Source organism: Myripristis murdjan, chromosome 3 (assembly GCF_902150065.1).
Source record: "Myripristis murdjan chromosome 3, fMyrMur1.1, whole genome shotgun sequence".
In the NCBI taxonomy this organism is placed as follows: Eukaryota; Metazoa; Chordata; class Actinopteri; order Holocentriformes; family Holocentridae; genus Myripristis; species Myripristis murdjan.
The window spans coordinates 43066419-43088781 of record NC_043982.1 but is presented as its reverse complement, the minus strand read 5'-3'; the positions used below and the strand labels follow the sequence as shown (position 1 = coordinate 43088781).

General features: G+C 43.6%; 1 protein-coding gene across 5 annotated transcripts in view; it reads left to right on the top strand.

Moving 5' to 3' along the window:
* The window catches only part of neo1a (neogenin 1a), a 243274-nt gene that overhangs the window by 202043 nt on the left and 18868 nt on the right, over window positions 1-22363 (top strand). For all 5 annotated transcript variants that reach the window (XM_030046518.1, XM_030046513.1, XM_030046517.1 and 2 more), the window contains exons 13-17: window positions 955-1099; window positions 5156-5266; window positions 7945-8139; window positions 10555-10650; window positions 15766-15941. In XM_030046518.1, the coding sequence (XP_029902378.1) occupies window positions 955-1099; window positions 5156-5266; window positions 7945-8139; window positions 10555-10650; window positions 15766-15941 (723 nt within the window). The remainder of the gene's footprint in view (window positions 1-954; window positions 1100-5155; window positions 5267-7944; window positions 8140-10554; window positions 10651-15765; window positions 15942-22363) is intronic.

The window sequence follows — 22363 nt, the reverse complement described above, 5'->3', positions numbered from 1 at the left end:
GGGAGAGGGGTGAGGGTGGGGGGGTCTGGCCCAGCCCGGCATGGCAAGCTGAATTTTTTTTTTTTTTTTTTTTGTGGTGATTTTTAGTTTGCACCTCTTTTCCTTTGACATCTGCCTTCGCACCTTCCCCTGCGATTTTTGTTTTCCAGAAAGTCAATTAAACACGTTTTTTGGGGAGAAGGAGGGCGAGAAGCGGCGCGCATAACGAGCGGGGACCGATAGTGTAATAAGAAAAATGGAAATAATTGAACGCACTTAACACAGATTTAATTTGTGCAATTCCCCCGACGCGGCTGGGGAGGAGCGCGCGTGTGCCCCGTACATGTATTCAGGCTTTTGTGCATCAGTGTGACAGTGGGGAAGCGTTAATTAACTCTTCTCCCACGCTGAGATACCCCCCATCTATCCACACACACACACACACACACACACACACATCTGACAACAGTGCAGCATGGGCCTGCCAGCCGAAGGCCAGGATTCATCTCTCTGCCTTGGTATCTCTGCAGGGTTAACCTGAACAGCACACACACACACACACACACACACACACACACACACACACACACACACACACACTCACACACACACACACACTCACACACATAACCCCCTCTCATCAGGGCGCCTCCCGTCTGTTACTCATGTGTTTATTTTTTCCGAACACGTCAGTCTGCACTGCATCACCCGAAGCTCCGAGGTGTGTTTGTTTTTGTGCTGCTGACAGGAGGAGGGGAGGGGCTAAGTGAGACGGCGCTCCTGGATCACAAAGCACTCCCTCCCCACACACACACACACACACACACACACCCGCAGAGTTACGTTAACACCAGTGCCTGTGCCAGGGTGTGTGTGAAGGCGTGAGCACCATGAGGTCGCCTTTAGAGCTGCAGGTGCCAGACGTACCTCTGTGCTGCATCTGTCTCACGGCCTCGTTGTTTCCTCCCCCCCCAGAGCATCATGGTCCGGTGGCAGCCCCCGCCCCCCGGCGCCCAGAACGGGGACATCACCGGCTACAAGATCCGCTACCGGAAAGGCACGAGGAAGAGCGAGGCGGCGGAGACCACCGGGGGCACGCAGCTGTACCAGCTCATCGACGGTAAGGACCAGGGGGGGTCCCAGGGGGTCCCAGGGGTCACCGGATCTCTGGGACGTTCTGGAGGTTTATTCCAGACTAAGAGACATGGGACAAGTCATGGAATATCATTGGAAGTGTCAGACCCAATAACAAAACATATTAATTACTGTATTTCCCCAATTAATCTCCCGGGCGTTTAATACACAAAATCAACTTGGACCCCGGGCGTTTAAAAGAACCAGGCGGCTATTCGCTGCAGGCCTTTATTTATTTTTGCACCAGGCCATTATCGTGATGACAGTTACTGTCCAACATATTTACAGTCAGTCGATTTAAGATTACGGTGCACCCTTTTTTCTTACGTTAGCTAGAGCTCTTATTGTGCGGTTAACTGTTTACGACTGCAAAAATAAGGTGAATAGCCTTATTTTGGGTTTACCTCAATATAATGCAAATAATCGCCCCGGCGGTTATTCGGGTGGGTGTTTAATACGCAAAATGTGTGCAGACCCCAGGCGTTTATAAGAACGAGGCGGCTATTTGCGGCCGGGCGATTAATTGGTGAAATACGGTAACTGTTCTTCCGTTCAACCTTTTATTTTTTATTCTATTTATTTATTATTCTTTAGTTCTCAGAAAACACGTGGAGAACACAGGCCTTTATCAAGTGTCCTCAGATTACACATGAAGAAACGCCAATAAAACTTGATAAATAAAATAAATTAATAGATGACATCAAACCATAAGAATACCATCAGACAGTAAAAGATCATCGCTGCCCGTTCTGATAAATGCAGCTGAGGCCTTTTAAAGGTTAGAGAGGCGGGCATGAACAATGTGGCTGAGGTCGAGCTCTCACTGATGTGCTTATGTGCCGCTGAGCAAGTCCCTGAGGCTCAACAAAGTGATGAAGAGGAGCCGGCATCAGTGATGAAACCTGCAGCTTAGAGTGAAGTCGATGCTGATGATTATTCATCAAATTAAATATTTATTTTCCGTTTTGTGTTCATGTTGACTGAATAAAGCAGCATCATGAGCTTCGATGAGGCTTCTGAATCAGAGGCGTGATTCATAAAATAAATGTAGTGTGATGAATTTTTCACTCACGGATAGTTTTACGTTTTCGAATTGAGTTTGGTCCCTGATTCTAGGCAGAGTTGAAGAAAATCTCTCTTTCTCATGTTTCTGTGCTCTGTCGGTGATGTTTGGTGCACTTCGGGTCTCATCAGGCCTCACCTGCCTCCACGGCTCGGTGGGATTCACTACATTTCCCAGCATGACTTGTGTCACCGCCCGCAGAAAAGGTGTAAACGTGTTGTATGAAGTGTGTGTGTGGAGAGAGTGATGAAATGAGAGGTTTTCAAATGAAGAGAAAGTGAGAGCCGTGACCCTCTCTAAGAACAAAACACCACTGTGTGTCGTTCAGGTCTGCCGAGGCCTCTGTCAGTGGAGAATTTTTTGTTTTTTTTTTGTTTTGTTTCTTCTTCTCTGCAGTGGATTTCACCCCGTAGCATGCAACTGTTGCTGCAAAAAAAAAAAAAAAAAAAAAAAAAAAGATCTAGAAAGAGGCGCTTTGCTCTTTGAGGGCCTGTTGCTGTTGTTGCAGATGAAAAAGCCTTTGTGATCCAGCTCCATATTAGCTGCAGTTTGATGTCATGTGGCCTACATTCAGCCCCTTTATCTAAAAATGAAAATGAGAAATGCAACGCCAAACCAAGAAAAACCAACAGCTGTTTTTCAGCGAAAGGTTTTGGGTGGATTTTACCTTTTTAACCGCAGCCAATCGTGAATCTCAGCACCAGAGTTATTATAGTTTTGTATTTTTCATTAGTTTAATTTTTGTTTTCAGCTCAGTTGAGTCTCCAGACTGGGTTTGCTGGTCCCAGTTGAGTTTTTCTTGTTTGAAAATGCTGAGTTGGAGTTGAGTTGTTCTCAGTGTTAGTGTGAGTTTGTTGTTTTAGATAGATAGATAGATAGATAGATAGATAGATAGATAGATAGATAGATATACTTTATTGATCCCAACCAGGGAAATTTTGGTGTTCCAGCAGCAACAGTAGAAACATATAATAAAGTTAAATAAAATAGAATAAAGGCTAAATACACTGCAAAAACTCAAAATCTTACCAAGATTATTTGTCTTATTTCAAGTCAAAAATGTCTTATTTCTAGTCAAAATATCTCATTACACTTAAAATAAGACACGATCACCTCAGAAGTAACTTGTTTTTAGACAATTGTCTCTTGTTTCAAGTGAAAATTTGCTTGTTTCATTGTCAAAATTTGCCAGTGGAAAAAGTGAAAATTCACTTGAAATAAGTGAAAATTAGCTAGAAACAAGAAACAAATTTTGCCAATGAAACAAGCAAATTTTCACTTGAAACAAGAGACAATTGTCTAAAAACAAGTTACTTCTGAGGTGATCATGTCTTATTTTAAGTGTAATGAGATATTTTGACTAGGAATAAGACATTTTTGACTTGAAATAAGACAAATAATCTTGGTAAGATTTGGACTTTTTGCAGTGTATATACAATAAAGACTATAAAGGCTAAAAACTAAAAATATACAATAAGGGCTAGCCTAAGAACAAGAGATATGAGATGTGAATTATTCTAATCTGGCCGCTGTTTGTCAGATTAGCTCTTCACAACACTCACACACACACACACACTCACACTGACCAGCAGCAGCACTGAACACACTTCATACACAGTTTTATTTCATTTCCATTAGTTTTATACGCACACGGTACTGTTTCGTTTTTGTTTTTTTCTTAAATCTAGTTTTTTTTTATTTCAGGTAACTTAACATTTCACACATCTAGCTGTAGATTTTACTTTAGTAACTATAATAACGTTGGTCGCCGTTCACAGCTCTCCGCTAGTTTTTCATCTTCTGTGTACAAATTGGGCAGAAGTCGGCCACGCCTGCCAGGCTGCATTATTGAAAGCAGGACTGTGTGTGTGTGTGTGTGTGTGTGTGTGTGGCTCTGTTTATTCAGTCAAACGTCTCCACCTCATCTAAATTCCCTCAGATGGATTCACGTCTTGTGCTCCACCTTCACTCACCATCGCCCACTGCTACCAGCAAGACACAGACAGTATCACCACAGAGACTCAGCAACGGTGATTAATATTAGATGTTGTCTCAGCGTTTTTTTTTTTTTTTTTTTTTTTTCTTAGTGGCCCAACCTCACGCTGTGTGCGGCATCAAAGAGAATACACACTTAAAAGTTGATTTTCGAGAACATTCAAGGGGGTGAAACAGAGGGGTGTTTGTTGGTTCAAAGGCGTTTAGAAGGAGATGTTGTAGCCTCGGAGGCAGGGACGGCGAGGCGCTCTTCAGAGGCGGCCCCCAAGGGCGGCCCCCCAACACTGGATGGAGGGAGGAAAGACTGCAGGATTAGCATTATAGTGCACCGACAGGCCGATACGACGATGATGAAAATTTTTACAGCAAATTAACGCAGCGCCACACTATTTGTCAGCGGGCGTCCCCCCCCTCTCCTCTGAATAGCAAAGCGGCACCCAGCAGCGAACGTCTCTCTGTGAAGGAGACGCTGCTGGAAAAATATGGACAATTCCAGATTTTCCCTTTTTTTTTTTTTTTCTCCCTCAGTGATGTCGTTTTTTGCCCCAGCTGCTAATGCACACTTTACTTTTAAAGCAGTTCTCTGCAAATTCTCTCCGCTCGGCACATTCACTTAATCAATGGTGAGAAATAAATCCGAATCACATCCATGATATCGAATGGAGGAGAGAGTTAATTGCACCGCAGCAAACCCCGGTTGATCCCTCCTCAGGCAGCACTTATAGATTTTCCCCCGTAATTCGTGCAGAGAAGCATTGGGCGTCTGTTTGAAGTATTAGTGCCTTCAAAATACTTAACGCAATCCGCATGCCCGGCTCTCAGATGACCGCCTGAGTGAGCGATGCACCAGCCGGTAAATAAAAAATAACAGGCGAGACAAAAAGAGGAAAAAGTTTTACTGGAAGTTTCTTGGCTGCTGAGTCACGGCTCGGTCTCAGATCAGCCCCGGCTTGTGGTTCAGGTTGTTTGTGTTTCTGTTTGCAGGTCTGGAGCGCGGGACGGAGTACACCTTCAGAGTGTCGGCCATGACGGTGAACGGCACGGGGCCCGCCACCGAGTGGACGGCGGCCGAGACCTTCGAGAGCGACCTGGACGGTAACATGGCCTGCCTCACCGAGCTCGCACAGGCTGAGCCTCGATGCTGCTCCGTTTAATATTCAGTTGACAATCCGAATAAAAATGCATCATGTCACCACAGAAGAGACTGGCCCGGTCAGGAGGAGTTCACAGTCGGGTTGAGAGGGCTGGTGTAAACCGTTCAGGAGGAAAACATTAGCGCCTAATAACCATGACAACTCTTAATCTGATGGTTTCTCTCTGGTTGGAATTAATCTGTTCTCTCTGCTCATGTTTGCCCCACATGGGGGAACATCAGGCGACGGGACGAGTTTCCAAGGGACAGAAATCCACCGAACCATCGACTAAATCAAAAACCTGCTGCCCAAATTTAAAAGGCTGCCTGTTGCAAGGCTAAAAGTCCAAACCAGCCAGCCAGGGGCCGGATTCTCTAAAAAGTTCTTACTAATAATCTTAAGACGTTGTGCAAGAGGAAAAAATCAGAAGTTCCTAAGAATGTTCTCAAGTGCTGTTCCCCGTTATTTTCTTAAGAACTGCACATTATCTTGCGAACTTCTTGATTTTTTCCATTTACGAACTTCGCAACTATCTACATTTATGCAAACAAACAGCCTCGCAAGAACAAACGCGAGCGACTGGCAACTAAATTACCAGTTCGTAAAGTTACCGTTAGCTAAGCATTAGCTAATTAACATTACTTTAGCTAACTAGTTGCATTAGTGCTACATTAGTTGCATTAGTGCTAGCTAACTTGAGTGGTGACTGATGGCTAAACAAAATGTCCTCATATAGACTCAGAAACAATATACACTACTCACAAAAAGTTAGGGATATTTGGCTTTCGGGTGAAATTTACGGAAAATGTAAAAAGTTCACGCTACAGTGATATTATATCATGAAAGTAGGGCATTTAAGTAGAAGCATACACTGGTGATTTCCTCATCTCAAACAATTTCTTGAAACAAAAGCCAACAACAGTGGTGGATATACCACAACAAAAAATGTCAGTGTCAATAACTTGTCATGTGCCCTTGAGCATCAATTACAGCTTGACAACGACGTCTCATGCTGTTCACAAGTCGACTTATTGTCTGCTGAGGCATGGCATCCCACTCTTCTTGAAGGGTGGCCCTCAGGACATTGGGGTTCTGGGGTACAGAGCTCCGAGCCTCTACACGGCGACTCAGCTGATCCCATAGGTTTTCTATGGGATGCAGGTCTGAGAAAGTGCAGGCCACTCCATTTGAGGTACCCCAGTCTCCAGCAGCCGTTCCCTAATGATACAACCTCGATGAGCTGGAGCATTGTCGTCCATGAGGATGAAATTAGGCCTGTGTTGTTCATGCAGGGGCACAATGACTGGATTAATGATGTTATTCAGGTAGTATGGGCTTGTCACTGTACCATTCACAAAGTGTAGGGCAGTTCTGTACTGACTAGACACACCTGCCCACACAGTAACACCACCACCACCAAAGGCTCGTCTGGTGACAACAGTGGCTGATGCATAGTGCTCTCCTTGACGCCTCGCAATGGCGAGGTGCTGCTGATCAATTGTTAGGTGTCGTCTTGGTCTCATGATGTCAAAATGTGAACAGCATGATGAGGAGGACTGTTTAAATACCAATTCTAATTGAACCAGGAAATTTATTGGTCGATTCATGGATCAAACACCTGTTGTGAATTTTGCCGTTAAACTCCTTGTTAGAGAACAGCAACTTGTGCAAAAAGTACTGAAACACTGAACAGTTGGACATGTGCATTCAAAAGTTTACAGAAGGTCACATTAAGTTCACCTGTAAAGGTTAGAATGCATTTTAGGTTCATCCTGAAATTTCACCCGAAAGCCGAATATCCCTAACTTTTTGTGAGTAGTGTATGTGCCTATATGTGTCTAAATACTGGTTTAGATATTAGGCTGAATTACAGTTTAGATAACGATTATCACTATGTTAACATATACAATGTAAAATTATTAAGGTATTACTACATTAATCTATGTTATATAATCAAATTTGGCTCTAAATTAATCAAAGATGTTTGAAAAATAGCTTACCTTCACACAGCATGTGGTTAATTAAGACGACCTTTACCTGTCTTAAAGTTACGATACTATTCAAGAAAAATAGTAAGATAATTTCTTTCAGGAATCCCATTTATTCTTAAGAATAAAGTTGCGAGCATTCTTAAGATCTTTTGTTTGGGTTCTTAAGATATTTTGTTTGTGAATTCAAAAATATCTCAAGATTCTTCTTGAACCCAAATATAAGAAAAAAGTGGAACTTAAGAGGAAATTTAATCAGAAGATCCTTTACAGAATCCGGCCCCAGGTTTCATTTTTACAGTGTAATGGACGACCTGATTGGGGCGCCACCACTGGAGAACATGACTCTATATTACTATTATTATTTATATTTCCAGCAGATGAGACCCTTCCCGTTCTTTGCGCAGGTCAGGAAAGTTCTGCTCTGATTAAAAAGCTTTGGGGAACGTAAACACACATCGTACCGATCACCTTTAATTTATTATTCAGCCTCCGTGCAGACAGTGAAGCTGGATTCTCTGATCAGAGTGATTTCAGTCGGGTTGGAGAAATATTGTTGGTGATGATGGTGTTTTTCCAGCATTAGTTCAGCTGAATCAGATCATTAAGTGGATTACTCTTCTTCCTAACCCGCTCTGTCTGCCCCCCACAGAGTCCCGGGTGCCGGACATCCCCAGCTCGCTCCACGTGCGCCCGCTTGTCAACAGCATCGTGGTGAGCTGGACGCCGCCGGAGAACCAGGACATCGTGGTGCGCGGGTACACCATCGGCTACGGCATCGGCAGCCCCCACGCCCAGACCATCAAGGTGGACTACAAGCAGCGCTACTACAGCATCGAGAACCTCGGTAAGAGACCCCCCCCATCCCTCCATCCCCCTCCTCCGCCTCTGTTGGTTCTGATTGGTACATGAGAATCAATAAGGCGCTTAATGACTCTTGTTATTTCTGGTTGCTGCACAGTCTAAGTGCTCCATTCCTTTTATCATTTGGTTTTCTTGGATTTGCATGGCTCCCGTCGTGTCTCTAATGCATTTTGTTGTTGTCGGTGAGCTATTGATTTGCGTTTTTACTCGTCCCCCAAACAATTAAATTGGTGTGTGTTTGTGCGTGTGTGTGTGTGTGTGTGTTTGTCTGAGATATGAAACGTGATATCTTGGACGGCTCGTTCGATATCACAGCTCAGAGGGAGGACAGTACTGTAGAGTTTTGATGAAGTTGTACCGACAGAGCTGACAGCGGAGCACCAAAGGCCAAACCCTCGGACTCTGAAGGGTCCCAGCTGCTGCACCCAGAGTCCGGTTTTGATCAGACCTGTAGGGATGGTTTGTCCTGTGACTGGCTGCTCTAAGGCGGCGGTCGCAAGCTGATGAAGACATAAGCGAAAGGAAAAAAGGAAAGCATTTTTAATCTCCCAAATTATCAGGACTAGGTTGAAGTAAAGACAGCAGTGGTGAAAGCTGATTGCAGTTCTTGCTGGTAAAAAACCACAGCGAGTTGACTTTGGGATCACTGGCCCAAAGGGAAAAGGGTGGAATAGTGGGACACACACACAAACACACACACACACACACACATACTCACACACACACACACAAACAGCTTTCCAGTCATAGTAGTAGGATTATTTTTTTCATGTTACTCTGTGTCTGTTTTCTGTTTTAATACTTAGTTTTAATACTTAGTTTTAAAACACGACGCTTCCCCTGATAATGAAGCAAACAGCCTGAACAGGTGGACTGTTCACCTGGTTTGTTTTCAGGGGTCATCAGGAGCCAAAAAGACGGAGAACCGCTGCATCATTTCTGCATGCACAACTCGTGCTCTGCATTGATTGATTGATTGATTGATTTTCTTTTATTTAGGTGTCGTGCTTCACTCAGAAGCCACTCAGAAACACTGTTGCACACATTACAAAACCATGCTCAAACACACAACAGACTACACAGAGTAAATCAGGAATACAAAGTCAAATCCAAAACCAGGCACTTCCAAAATATACCCCTCAAATTATGTATCAGTTAAACAAAATATGCTGCCTTCTGTTCCAGGCCTTGGAAATAAAATCTGCAGTCTTAAATACTTCAGCATTAAAGAGCCATTTCAATTTGTGGCCATCATCGACCCAGAATAGCTCAGGTTTTTGGTTTTGCATGGCCTCTGCATTTTGTTTACATGATGTCATCAGAGTAAAGCCGAGGCCGGGATGTGAGTGTGTTTCACTCCACCCTGGAACAAAGCTGCATTTTTTATTTATTTGTTTGTTTGTTTGTTTGGCACAGGATCAGTCCAGACTTTTAAAAGGCCCAGATAACTTCTAGCCAACACAGGCAGATAGTCTGAGTGATTATTTTCATCGTGCAACGCGTAGGGACACATAAAAACACTATGAGAGCAGTGTTACCTGTCAGATGCTTCTCCACTGTCTTCAAGCCACATGTACTCACGTATACTCTATTCATACACACTTTATATTATATATATACTGTTTACATTTATATAGGCTGTATATATCTATTTACATATACTGTTTATAGTTTATACATACTGTTTATATTTATACATACTGTTTATAATTTATATATAATGCTTATACTTTTCTTTTTTTTTTTTTTTTTTTTTTTTACCTTGCTTTATTTATTTATTTAGGCTTATACTGGGACCTGAGTGTTAATTTCGTACCACTGACATGTAAATGTGAGCTGGTATCACAGTTAAGTTCTTTGAATCCTTGAATGACAACTCTTCTCTCCAGAAAACTTAAAAAAAAAAAATCTCTCAGGTGATCGATCGTGTTCATCGATGAGCGGTGATCACTCTCTCTCTCTCTCTCTTGATTCTCTCTCTAAACCATCGGCAGAATAAGCGCACTGCACCTTTAATTAAAGGTGTACACGCACCTTTGACGCAAAGTGAGAACCTTTAGACTTGACTGACAAAAAAAAAAAAAAAGTACAAAATTGATCAGTGAGTGAGGCAGATGATGAGAACCATGTGGACTCTACCAGCAAATTATGCATTTATGCTATGTTTTTGTCAAAGCAACCCTCAGCGATTTTGCTTAGTGTGCCCTCAGAGCTGTCTTACAGGAAAAAAAACATTTATTCGTGGCATAATTTACTCGTATCTGTTAATATTTCATAAAGCTACAGTAATCAAAGCATTGGGAAAGGAGAAGTGCAGAGTGACTCCACAATGTAATAGTAATCTTATTTATTATTATATTATTTATTATTATCTTATTTCTCTCTCTGTGTTCCTCAGACCCGAGCTCCCACTACGTGATCACGCTGAAGGCCTTCAACAACGTCGGCGAGGGGATCCCCGTGTACGAGAGCGCCATCACACGGCCCCAGTCAGGTAGGAGCGACACACACACACACACACACACACACACACACACACCCCGATTCAGTCTACTCTCCGCAAGCAGTTTGGTTTTTTAATTGTAAACATGCAGATTTTTTATTAGATAGATTTACTTTATTGATCCCAAACTGGGAAATTCCCACGTTCCCACAGCAGCATCAATAGAAACATAAAATAAAATTAAGAAGAAGTGTATACAATAAAGACTGAACTACCTCGCGTCTGGCTGCTGTCACTGATGTTTTTCCAACAAAATGCAGATCGTTGCTTTTTTAGAACAAGCAACCAATCACACAAAGAGAAGGCGGTGGGACAAATATAATGAATAAAGTTGAGCTGAGTATTGACAGACAAACACTGAAAAACGTCAGGGGAGTGTTAACCGCCAGCAGTGTTTGATCATCCACAGCTTCACAGTTTAATATCAAAAAACATCAATAATCCAGAACCAAAAAATACAAAACAAAACTATGGAGGAGATATGAGTCAGTTCCAGCGAAGACGTTTTCATCACGGTGGTAAAATGGCGTGATTTTTCTCGTTGCTTTTAAATCACGTCAGGTGCCAACCGCAGGAACATCTTGTCTCGTGTTTTTTTTTTTTTTTTTCATGCAAGCGTGTCCTCGGCGTGCACGGCTCAGTCGCTGCAGCTAATTGTCAGCAGTGCCGTTCCTTTCTCCTCCAAACTGACAAAACAGTTTACACAATCCTTAGAGTTTTACATCCCTTTAAGTGCACACACACACACACACACACACACACAGCAGACAGCGGATATCACGAGGCACAAGCCGCAGACCGTGTGGCTGTAATTACTCTTGGAAAGAAAAGTTGGACTGACAAATATTTCCTCCGCTGAGCTTGAGATGATTATCGGAGAAATGTGTCTGGGCCTCCTCTCAGCGCTCTGCTAATCTCACATCTCCTTTAATCTAATGTCCAACCCCACTCCCCCAAATTTGGCCTCAGATTATCAGCTGTCTTGATATTAGATTAGACGTGATGGACCAGATGTCTGACCACAAGGTTTCTCTAAGAAATCATCGTTTGAGCGGTTTGTGCCTCGCCTGTCAAGCTGTTATCTTTGCTTCGTCGCTCATATCTCTTCTTCGTTAGATAAAACGGCCTTTGTTGCCGCGGCCAAAGAGTACGGCCAATCCGGTTTGGACGATCCGCACTTCTTTAAGTGTCGGATCACAACCCCGCTGACAATTAGCGGTGGAGCTGAAGTCGCGCTCCATTGTGCCTGACAGTCTCTGTTGGTGAAAGTAAAGTGTGAAAAGCTGCCAGTTAGAGGGGAGGCTCAGTTCGCCGAGGCTGTGTGACACTGTCAGCAGGCAGCATCTCAACCCAGCCCGCCCCCCCCGCCCCCCCCCCCCGGGGGTCCCGCCGCCCGCGTGGCTGCGCCGGCGTCTTCCCGAAGCCGGCCTCCCGTCTCCCGCTCAGCCTTGATCACCGCAGTTTGTCTCTGCCGCAGCGCCGCCGAGCAAGAGGAGGGCGGGCTGCCGGATGACATGAAGCACATCAACATGCAACAGGGGGGGAGGCACTTTAAATGGGAATACACCCACGCACGCACACACACACACACACACACACACGTTCACAGACTTACTCTCTCACACTGTAGACCCGCTATATCATAAGCAGTGCATCTTTTTCTGCACACGCTCGCTCCGCCGCTCACAAGCAGACCCCCTGTTGTGGCTTTGGCAACCCTCCGTCAGATCCAAACGCTGCCTCTCAAAGCAGAACCAAAGCCCACCACCAGCGTCTGCCGCCGAGTCCTCGGGGGCGCGTTCCCTTCCTGCCAGTTTGTTCAAGTCGGGATTAAAAGGATGAGCTGACCTACATAGTGCTTTTACTTTTCAAAAAAAAATTTCAGAAAAACTTGGCAAACTTGGGTTGAGAGATTGCTGGCTCGAATATGTTGCAGTAAGTGATATCTTTATTGGAGGAAAAAAAAGGGGAAAAGGGGGGATTTCACCCTGATCTCAGAGCCAGAGTGAGCAGACACTTTTCATTTCCTAGGATGGCAACGGAATGACAACTGTAACATGGCCATCCTACAAAAAAAAAAAAAAAAAAAAAGAAATCAATCAATCAAACTTTATTTATAGAGCACTTTTCATGCAAAAGGAGCAGCCCAAAGTGCTTTACATAAAAACACATAAAAACAATAAAAACAATGCAACACATAAAAATAATACAACAAACAATCGACACAGGATATATCCCCCCCTTCTCCCACACATAAATACATACACACACATACACACACACACACGCACACACACAAATTTATCCTACACTCGCCACATCGAAGTGAGGAAACACTAGAGAGAAGATAATCCATATTAAAATTTAAAATTCAGTAAATATCAATAAAAATAAATAAATAAAAGTAAATAAAATAAATACAGTTCAGTTGAAGGCAAGACTAAAATGGTAAAATAATCAAATAAATAAAATTCAATTGAAAACCAGTCTAAAAAGGTCAAATAAATAAACAGACAAGTAAATAATAAAATAACTAAAATTCAGTTAAAAACTGATATGAAATCAAATAAATAAATCAAATAAATAAAAAAAGATGGCCTGCCAACACACACCTGTCCAACAGAAGACACACCAGCAGCTCTTCATCTTCCTCCTCTTCCTCTGTCCGCTCGCTGTTTCGCTTTGTTGGTTTTCTTTTTTTTCTTTTTTCTTTTTTTTTTTCTGCGATTTACGGTTTTAGCCGCTTCCTATTGGATGTCATGTTTTCGCTCTGGCATCGTGCGCTGTGATTGGCCCGGGAGCTCCACACCTGCTGCGCAAAGGCCGACGCCCAGAAGAGTCCCGAGCTCAGCACACGCACACACACACACACACACACACACACACACACACACTGCTAGTGGCTCCCAAGTCATGACGGAGAGGGATTATTTTTGCATCAGTCTGTGTTGTTTTTTAGGCACATTCCATTTTTAGGTACAAACACACACACACACGCACACACACACACAGTCCAGGGGGCGTAATGAGGCCGGCGCTGCTCGGGGAGGTGTCAAACGGAGCGAGGCCGACAGGAGAGCCGGACTGCGGGCAGAACCTGCAGCACCGCAACCACCAGCCGCGTCCGAGCAGCCATCTTGAAGCAGTTATCCTTCACACACACACACACACACACACACACATACATGACACACTGAGGTTTACAAGGCTATAATGGGCAAGCACCTTACACATAACCACACATCCTCCTGCAAGCTTGTATTCTCACTCGCTCTCTGTTTCACACACACACACACACACACACACACACACACAGGCATAAGCACCATTCATTATGTCCAAGTGTGTTGATTCCAGTCTATATGGATCCTTCAAAGCTGAGCTGATCTTTGGTGTGGTGTTGGGCTGTGCAGGTCTCTGGGTGTGACGATCCACAGCGCTCTCCATTCACTTCCATAACAAAAACAGCTTCCAAAATCACACTTTGAGCACATAAAGCAGCACCAGCACAGAGGATTATGACAATAAAAAAAAAAAAAAAAAATCCTGGTACCCATTGTTTGAGGAAATTAAACGTCTCTCTTCTTTTTTTTCTTTTCTTTTCCTCCTATTTGAATTGCAAAGTAGAAAACGTCCACATGGTAACCTTGTGCCAGGAAGAAATAACCCGATCGTGCTCAGAGTTATTTTTAAGACTGGCATGAACGATCAGATTTGTTCATGTTCATTTTCAATGGAGAAACACAAATCCAGCGCTGTGGATTAGCGGCGCAGGGGCGCACCGAGCGGCTCATAAGGAGATTTCAGCGCCATGTGGACTCCGATCACACCCAGGGAACTAATCAACACACACACTTACACACACCAAAAGGTCAGATCTGCTTTGAGTGTTATGTCTGTGTCCTTGTACATTCAAAACCGTGAGGAAATCAGTGCTGTTTTCACAACCGCCGTCAAGACAGAGGAGTGTGAGCGCCGATGAAACGGCAGGGTCTCGTTTGATATTAAAGTTCAGCCAAAACACTCTGTCGTTTGATAAAATCAGACTCGCCGTCATTTCCAGACGAGGAGCATCTGGCTGTGAAGCGGCGACACATCGAGCGAGGTTCACAGGTTCATTATTTCTGCGGTGGGATCATTCGTATTTGCCAGCAGTGCAGCGCAGGAGTGACGCGCGTCGAACCAAACAGCTTCAAACTGTGACAAAGAGCGACTTGAGCAGCTGCTGAGAAGCGGAAAATAGTCAAATCCGCCGTCCATCACTCGCTGTGCAGCAGAAAGGCTTTGTGTGTGTGTCACAGCAGAGGCAACAACATACAGAGTAAATACATTTGTGCCGTTTGTCCGTGACCCTCTCCGCTCCTCTGCCTATAGACGCTGGATGTTATTTCTCCACACCCCAAGGAAATGATGCACCTTGTTGTTACTCCACCAAAGGGAAATGCTCTGGTGCATTTGTTTTCCTCTTTTTTTTTTATCACTTTGCATTAAAGCATTTCAGCTTTTGAAAAGACAAATCTTTATGGGAAAAAGCGTTTCTTGCATTGCCTTCTGCTGATAATGGCGGGTCGACACTCGCATTCAAGAAAGTCCTGGAGGGAAGCCGGTTGTGGCGTTGTGTGTTTTATTCCCAGCTTTCACTCGTAGTTTCCCAGCAGACCTTGAGTAATCTTTCCTTATGAATAGACGATTTCCTTTCCTCTGTCCGTAGCGTTAGCCTCAGATAGAAAGCCACAGTAGTTTGTCTATAGCAGCCGAGTCTCTAGCTGCATCTTTATTGTAGTTGTCTGTTTTTTCTAATAGAATCTTCTCTCTCTTTCTCCTCACCCTTCCCAATCCCATCCCTGTCGCACCTTCGTTATGGCTCCCCTCCCTCGTCATCTTCCTTCATTTTAACTCATTAACCTTGTTTCTCCTGTTTGTCCCTCCCTGCATCCTGTTTGAAATCCACTGTCTGACGCGCTACACCACGCCTCTCTTTGTGTTTTAATTTGGCTCATTTTAATTTGTGTGTGTGTGTGTGCGTGCGGGTTAACTGCTGGTGTGCAGACCCCATTGACCCCGATGTTGACCTGTACGAACTCTTCCATGCTCCATACACCCCAGTACCAGACCCCACCCCCATGCTGCCGCCCGTGGGCGTTCAAGCCTCTGTGCTGAGCCACGACACCATCAAGGTGACCTGGGCCGACAACTCGCTGCCCAAGAACCAAAAGATCACAGACACGCGGTACTACACGGTGCGCTGGAAGACCAACATCCCCGCCAACACCAAGATGAAGGTAAGACGGCGGCTGACACTCGCTTCCTGCTCCAGGTTGTGTTCAGTCACTTCGGCAAGTCGGTTTCATTAAAGGTTAAAAGGAATGCTCCAATGTTTTGGGCAAAATAGCCTTTTTCCTGCTTACTCAGACTGAGACCACATGTTGGACACCATTTTCACCTCTACATGTCCAGTGGTTCAGTTCCTACACTGCAAAAACGCAAAATCTTACCAAGATTATTTGTCTTATTTCAAGTCAAAATTGTCTTATTTCTAGTCAAAATATCTCATTACACTTAAAATAAGACATGATCACCTCAGAAGTAAATTGTTTTTAGACAATTTTCACTTGTTTCAGGTGAAAATTCACTTGAAACAAGTGAAAATTAGCTAGAAACAAGAACCAAATTTTGCCAATGAAACAAGCAAATTTTCACTTGTTTCAAGCAAATTTTCACTTTAAACAAGAGACAATTGTCTAAAAACAAGTTACTTCTGAAGTGATCATGTCTTATTTTAAGTGTAATGAGATATTTTGACTAGGAATAGGACATTTTTGACTTGAAATAAGACAAATAATCTTGGTAAGATTTTGAGTTTTTGCAGTGATATGGGTAGCATTTTGTGTTAGCTTAGCATAAAGACTTGAAGTCTATGGGAGTCGTTAGCCTGGCTCTGTCAAAGTGGAAAAAATAACCCTTACAGTAACTCTGAAGCTGCCTCATTTTACACAGCGTATCATGTGGATTTGAAACACACACCTTGGAATTACAAAATAAAACAAATGAGCGGTTTCAGGAGATTTGTGGTGGATCTACCTCTACCTCCAGCGGCGTGCAGATCAGTGTGTTCAGCGGTTACAGCGCCACCATCTGACTTCACCTGAAATGACTCTCATGTTTTAGTAAAAAGATCCCAAGGTGTGTGTTTGAGCTTCAGAGTTCAGCTATGAGATTTATTTTTTCACTTTGATGGAGCCAGGCTAACGACTCCCATAGACCTCAAGTCTTTATGCTAAGCTAACACGAAGTGCTACCCACAGGAACTGAACCAGTGGATGTCCAGAGGTGAGACTGGTGTCCAACATCTGGTCTCAGGCTGGGGAAGTCGGCGAAAGGGGATTTTGACCAACAACATTGGAGTGTTCCATTGAGGTCCAAACCAGTGATTCTGAATTTTTGTCTCTTTAGAACGTAAATGTGGGGGAATGAGTTTATTCATTTTTATAGATATTACGCTTAACACAGAGAATCACTGGTCTGCTCCTGTTTTTCCCGTTACTTAATGAAGTTGTTTCTGTTAAACAAATTGTGTGAGTGATGTCTCTCGCAAAAGCAGTTCCAGCTGAAATTTTCCAGGAACCCAACATGTGCATGAGTTTACTCTCTCCTTCTGGTTTTGCTCAGCACTTTAAAAGTCGAGTAACTGGTTTACAGCTCTGCCTAACTCAGTTAAGTACCTCAGTTCAGTCCCATCAGAGTCGGTGAGTTTGCCTTCATTCAGTGCTCTCCGTGTGTTTCACTGCACTGAGACTTTGTCAGTCCCTCTAGGCCGGTGCTTACCAGAGAAATGTATTGATGTTCTGAAAATAGAAAGTAATGTCACACGACTCTATAAAATAATGCATTCTCCCACAGCGCCCAGGAGCCGGGGCGGCATAATGCTGGTATTTGTAACAAGCCAATAATCCATTTTCATCCAGGCTTCAAAATACAACAAAGATCCAGCAGGGGGCTGTTCTCTCTGCAGGCCCGTGTGTTGTAGAAATCCTTCTTTCTTCTTCAGATGTGTGTTACAGGGTTAAACTCCCTCTGCATTTTTGTCGGCTGAGTCAGTGATGGCTTGTAAATTGCAGGGTCAAGTTGTCACACTACACAATAAAAAACAAGAATATAACCAAACCAAACGCTGCAAACGGCTTTGGACTCATCGTACGAGCTGAAAGGAAAACTGAAGCCAAACTAGCCTTTTTTTTTTTTTTTTTTTTTCTACAGATTAAAAAGGAAATTTCCATGTCATGACATCATGGCGTAAAAAGATTTAATACTTAGGTTATAATCTGGGTAAAGTGTTTTCCTGTGAATACCGTGAGGTCGGCCCGGCTCTGTACATGCAGGCAGCCCATTCTCAGAAAGTGCATGATTCACAGGCAGTGAAATGATAAAGTTGGACACAGAGACATAGTGTTCATTGAGTGTCACGGCTGTCATTCAGCTGCAGGTCCAGTGTCAGCGCACAGGAAGTCGTGTTGAGCGGCGTGCTAAAGAGCGGCGGCACAGATACAGACGCACAATGAGCCGAGGCCTGAAATAACGTGTTTGAGATTCAGCCTGCGATCTCAGACCTGTACCTCAATTATGATGATTACTTATCTCCAAACAGAGGATCACAATGGGTGTGTGCATGTATGTGTGTGTGTGTGTGTGTGTGTGTGTGTACGTGCACACTCACATGCAAACCTGTGAGAGAGCAGAGCCCAGATAAAGGCCTCGCGTTTACTGATAAATTATTCAACAAGGACAAGACAAACTGAGAAGTGGAGAGAGAGAGAGAGAGAGGGTGAAGCCCTGACAGCACGCTCTCAATACAGTCAGCTCACAGGACACACACACACACACACACACACACACACACACACACACACAGACTCATCAGTCAGCTCTTGTACCGGATGTTTACACCCAGCTCTCTTTGATTAATTTTGGCCTTGCCACACACACTTTTCCTTAAAATACTTTTGCAAGAGATTCATGGTTTATCAGTTGTTCCACAGAGTGAAAGTGAAAGTGAGAGGAAGTGGCAGTGCCGAGCATCAAACTCATCAGCGGGAGTCAAACCCAGCTCTGATACACTGTGATCGTAATTACAGAGGCCCATAGGCTCATTCCTGCTGTCCGGCCCGCAACGCCGAAACAGTGAGCTGCTGAATCCGTTCATCTGCAGACGGAAAATCAGTTACAGTTTTGATAATTAATGGTTTTAGTCAGTTAAATACCAAACATAAGATGCTAAGACTGTCACTTTTCTCTGTTCATATCGTCATGAAATTAATAGTTTGGATTTTTTGGAGGACATTTGAAGGCATCACTTTGGGCTCTGATCGCCTCCCAACAGGCTTTGTCTCCTTAAATGCATTCAATCACATGAAATCTGGAATCATCCCTGATCTGATGTTGTAACTATATCATTTAGATAACTGTAAATATAGTTTTTCTAAGCTTTTTTTTTTTTTTTTTTTGCAAAATCCTGTGTATGTATTTTTTTTTGTAATTTTCTTGTAATTTTTTCTCTATTGCTTTTTATTAATGTTCGTTTTTTTTTTTTCTAATTTGCACGTTTGCCTTTTTCCCGTGTTTTTGAAAGCAATCAAATTAATTAGCTCAGTTTTCAAAGGGTTATGCAGAAGTGATTAATCAGTTAAATAAAAAAAAAAAAAAAGATAAACTGAAAATAATAATAGTCATTAATTGCAGCTCTGCAGTGTTTTTACATGACGCTTAGAGAGCTCAGTGTCGCTTAAGGCCTCACATTTGACTTCCTAAATGTGTGTGTGTGTGTGTGTGTGTGTGTGTGTGTGTGTGTGTGTGTGTGTGTGAGCAGAGGTGTACCAGGGTGTGACGCGGCCACACACTCTCTCGTTCCTCTGTTAAGTGTGCTCGGCCAGACGAGCGGCGTACATTATTTAAGAGACGACTGCTCTTAAAGCTGCTGCCTGTTTCCTCAGAACAGAGTGTTTTCTTTTCCTAGCCCACTGCCCTCCGCTTGACACTCCCTCACGGAGAACCGTGCTCTTGTCACAGCACGCGATGTTATAGATAGGATCGTCGCAGAACAGCTAACCCCACTCGCTGCCGCTGCGACCCCGTGAACTCCGAGCGGCGAGCTAAAGCCAGGAGGTCAGGAGACGGGATTAACCAGCTCCAGATTTGAAGTCTGTGAAGCCGCTCGTGCACTCAGACGCACCACAGCTGATGTTTTTGAGGGCTGGGAATATATTTATTTAAAGCCGATATTGAACTTTGGTGTCGAGTGTGTGTTGTCCTGCTCTCTGGCTGTGATCTGAGTCCACATGGCGGTGAAATCTCCTCATTAGCTGCTAATCCACAACACTGGATTTGCATCTCTCCATTCACCTCTACGGGAAAACAGCTCCCAAAATAACACTTTTAGCACATAAACCAACACTAACAAAGAGAATTATGCCAAATAATAATAATAAAACAAGTCCTGGCAGCTTTTTTTGGTGTGTTTTCTGAGCGTTTTGTCCTCAGGAGCACCTGATTCAGCAGCAGGACCCGCTGCAGCTCTCCTCCCATTTCATTTTTAAGACATTCCGTCATTAGGGCCCGAGCACTGTCCCAGTGCGAAGCCCTATTGTATTTGTAAGGTTTCTTTTTTCTCCCTTATTATTACGTCTCTTTGAGGCTTAATTTGACCCCCTAAACATGCTCAAAAACTCACCAAATTCGGCATGCAAATCAGGTCTGGCGAAAAATTCGATAAAATCAAAAAACGGACCCCCCCCCCGGTGCAAAAATGGGCTCGGTAGCTCCACCTAGGGACGCAAAGGCAGCCGCTGCGGCCCACAGGAATGTCATAGAAAGACCAAACCAGCGCCGAAACGTAGATCTCATCAAGCCCGACATTTTTTGTGCTCGTGCCCCCCACCTAAAACCAACAGGAAGTCCGCAATTTGCGTTTGAAAGTCACGTTTTCGCCCAAATTTCCACTTTGCATGAAATCTATCTCCTCCCAGGGCGTTAATTTTATCGGCTTGCAAATTTAATAGATAACAGAGAACATAGTGCTTAACAAAAGTTCAGAAGGAATTTACATTCCTTCGAACCGTTTGGATTTCAGAAGGACCCAAAGTCAGAGTGTCCACAACCAGCGCCTCCACTTTTTCCCATGGACCCTGGTGGAAATAACGCAGAATGCTAGGGGCTAATTAGGCCCCTGGTGACTAAAGTAAAAGTCTGACAGCTTTCAAACCTATGCCGATGGAAAGAGGACCACAATTCCTACAAAACTATATATCATGGTGTGGACTGGAAAAAGTGTGTGGCCACTGTGAAGAGTTGTTTAACAGGTTGGACTCTAGATTCTCTGCTCTGCACTGTTCTCCCTCCCCTCCTCCACTCCTCTGACTCACAGTAGTTGCCTGCAGCCTTCTCCCATTACACACTCATTGGGAAGGAGCAGTCACAACTCTGTGTGTGTGTGTGTGTGTGTGTGTGTGTGTGTGTGTGTGTGTGCTTAATGCCACAGCCACCGGGCACAAGTGGGCACGAGGCGGCACGGGTGCGAGGGCCCGTCCAACGCTGCTTGCAGCTTTAATTTACTTGATGACTTTGTGACCTTAGCCTTTGGTACAATTTATTAACGCACATAATTGCTCGGATATATTTCCTCTGAATTAGTTTTCTCATTCAAAAGGCGGTGATGTATCAGAGTTTCCCGTTGAGCTGAACGAAGGCGGGTCACCTTGCCGTAAAGATCAGCAAACACAAACAGAATTTCATTACACAACACAAACATAAACAAAGCAGATTATGCCAGTATAGAAAATAAAAAGTCCCTGGATTCATTTTTGAGGAAATTAAACTGTCCTTTTCTTGTTATATTCCTGTTTGAATTAGAAAGTAGATCCGGCAGGTAGCGTCTGCAGGAATCTTCCTCATGGTAACTTTGCACCAGGAAGAAATGACATTATAGCACTTTCATAAATAATTACAATTACATGGAAAAAAGGGTGCCAGGACTTGTTGAGTTTTTTTATTTATTAGCATAATTCTCTTTGTTAGTGTTGGTTTATGTGTTACAAGTGTTATTTTGGGAGCTGTTTTCCTGTGGGAGTGAATGGAGAGATACAAATCGAGCGTTGTGGATTAGCAGCTGATGAGGATGTTTCACCTCCATGTGGATTCAGATCACACCCAGGGAGCCATGCACAGGACGGATACATGACACACAGGGATTACAGATTACCAGCAGGCACACATGAGGAAAGAAGAGACAAAATCCAGCTCATATGAAGCAACTTGAACTCTTCCGAAGAGCTCAGATTATTCATGTGGTCAGGTTAAGAGTCCAGGGGCCAGATTCTCCCAAACGTTCTTACTAATAATCTTAAGACGTTTCGTAAGAGGAAAAAATGAGAAGTTCATAAGAATGTTCTCAAGTGCTATTCCCCATTATTTTCTTAAGAACTGCACATTATCTTAAGAACTTCTTAATTTTTTCCACTTACAAACTTCTCAATTATCTACCTTTATGTAAACAAACAGCCTCGAGCTGCAACCCACAGCAGTTCCATCTAAAATACAACAAAACAATATCCATTATAGTCTCAACTTTGATTTGATGTTATAAAAGTGTTTTCTCAAAAATTGAGATACATACTTTGTATTGGACAGCGACGATATTACTAACCTATTAGTT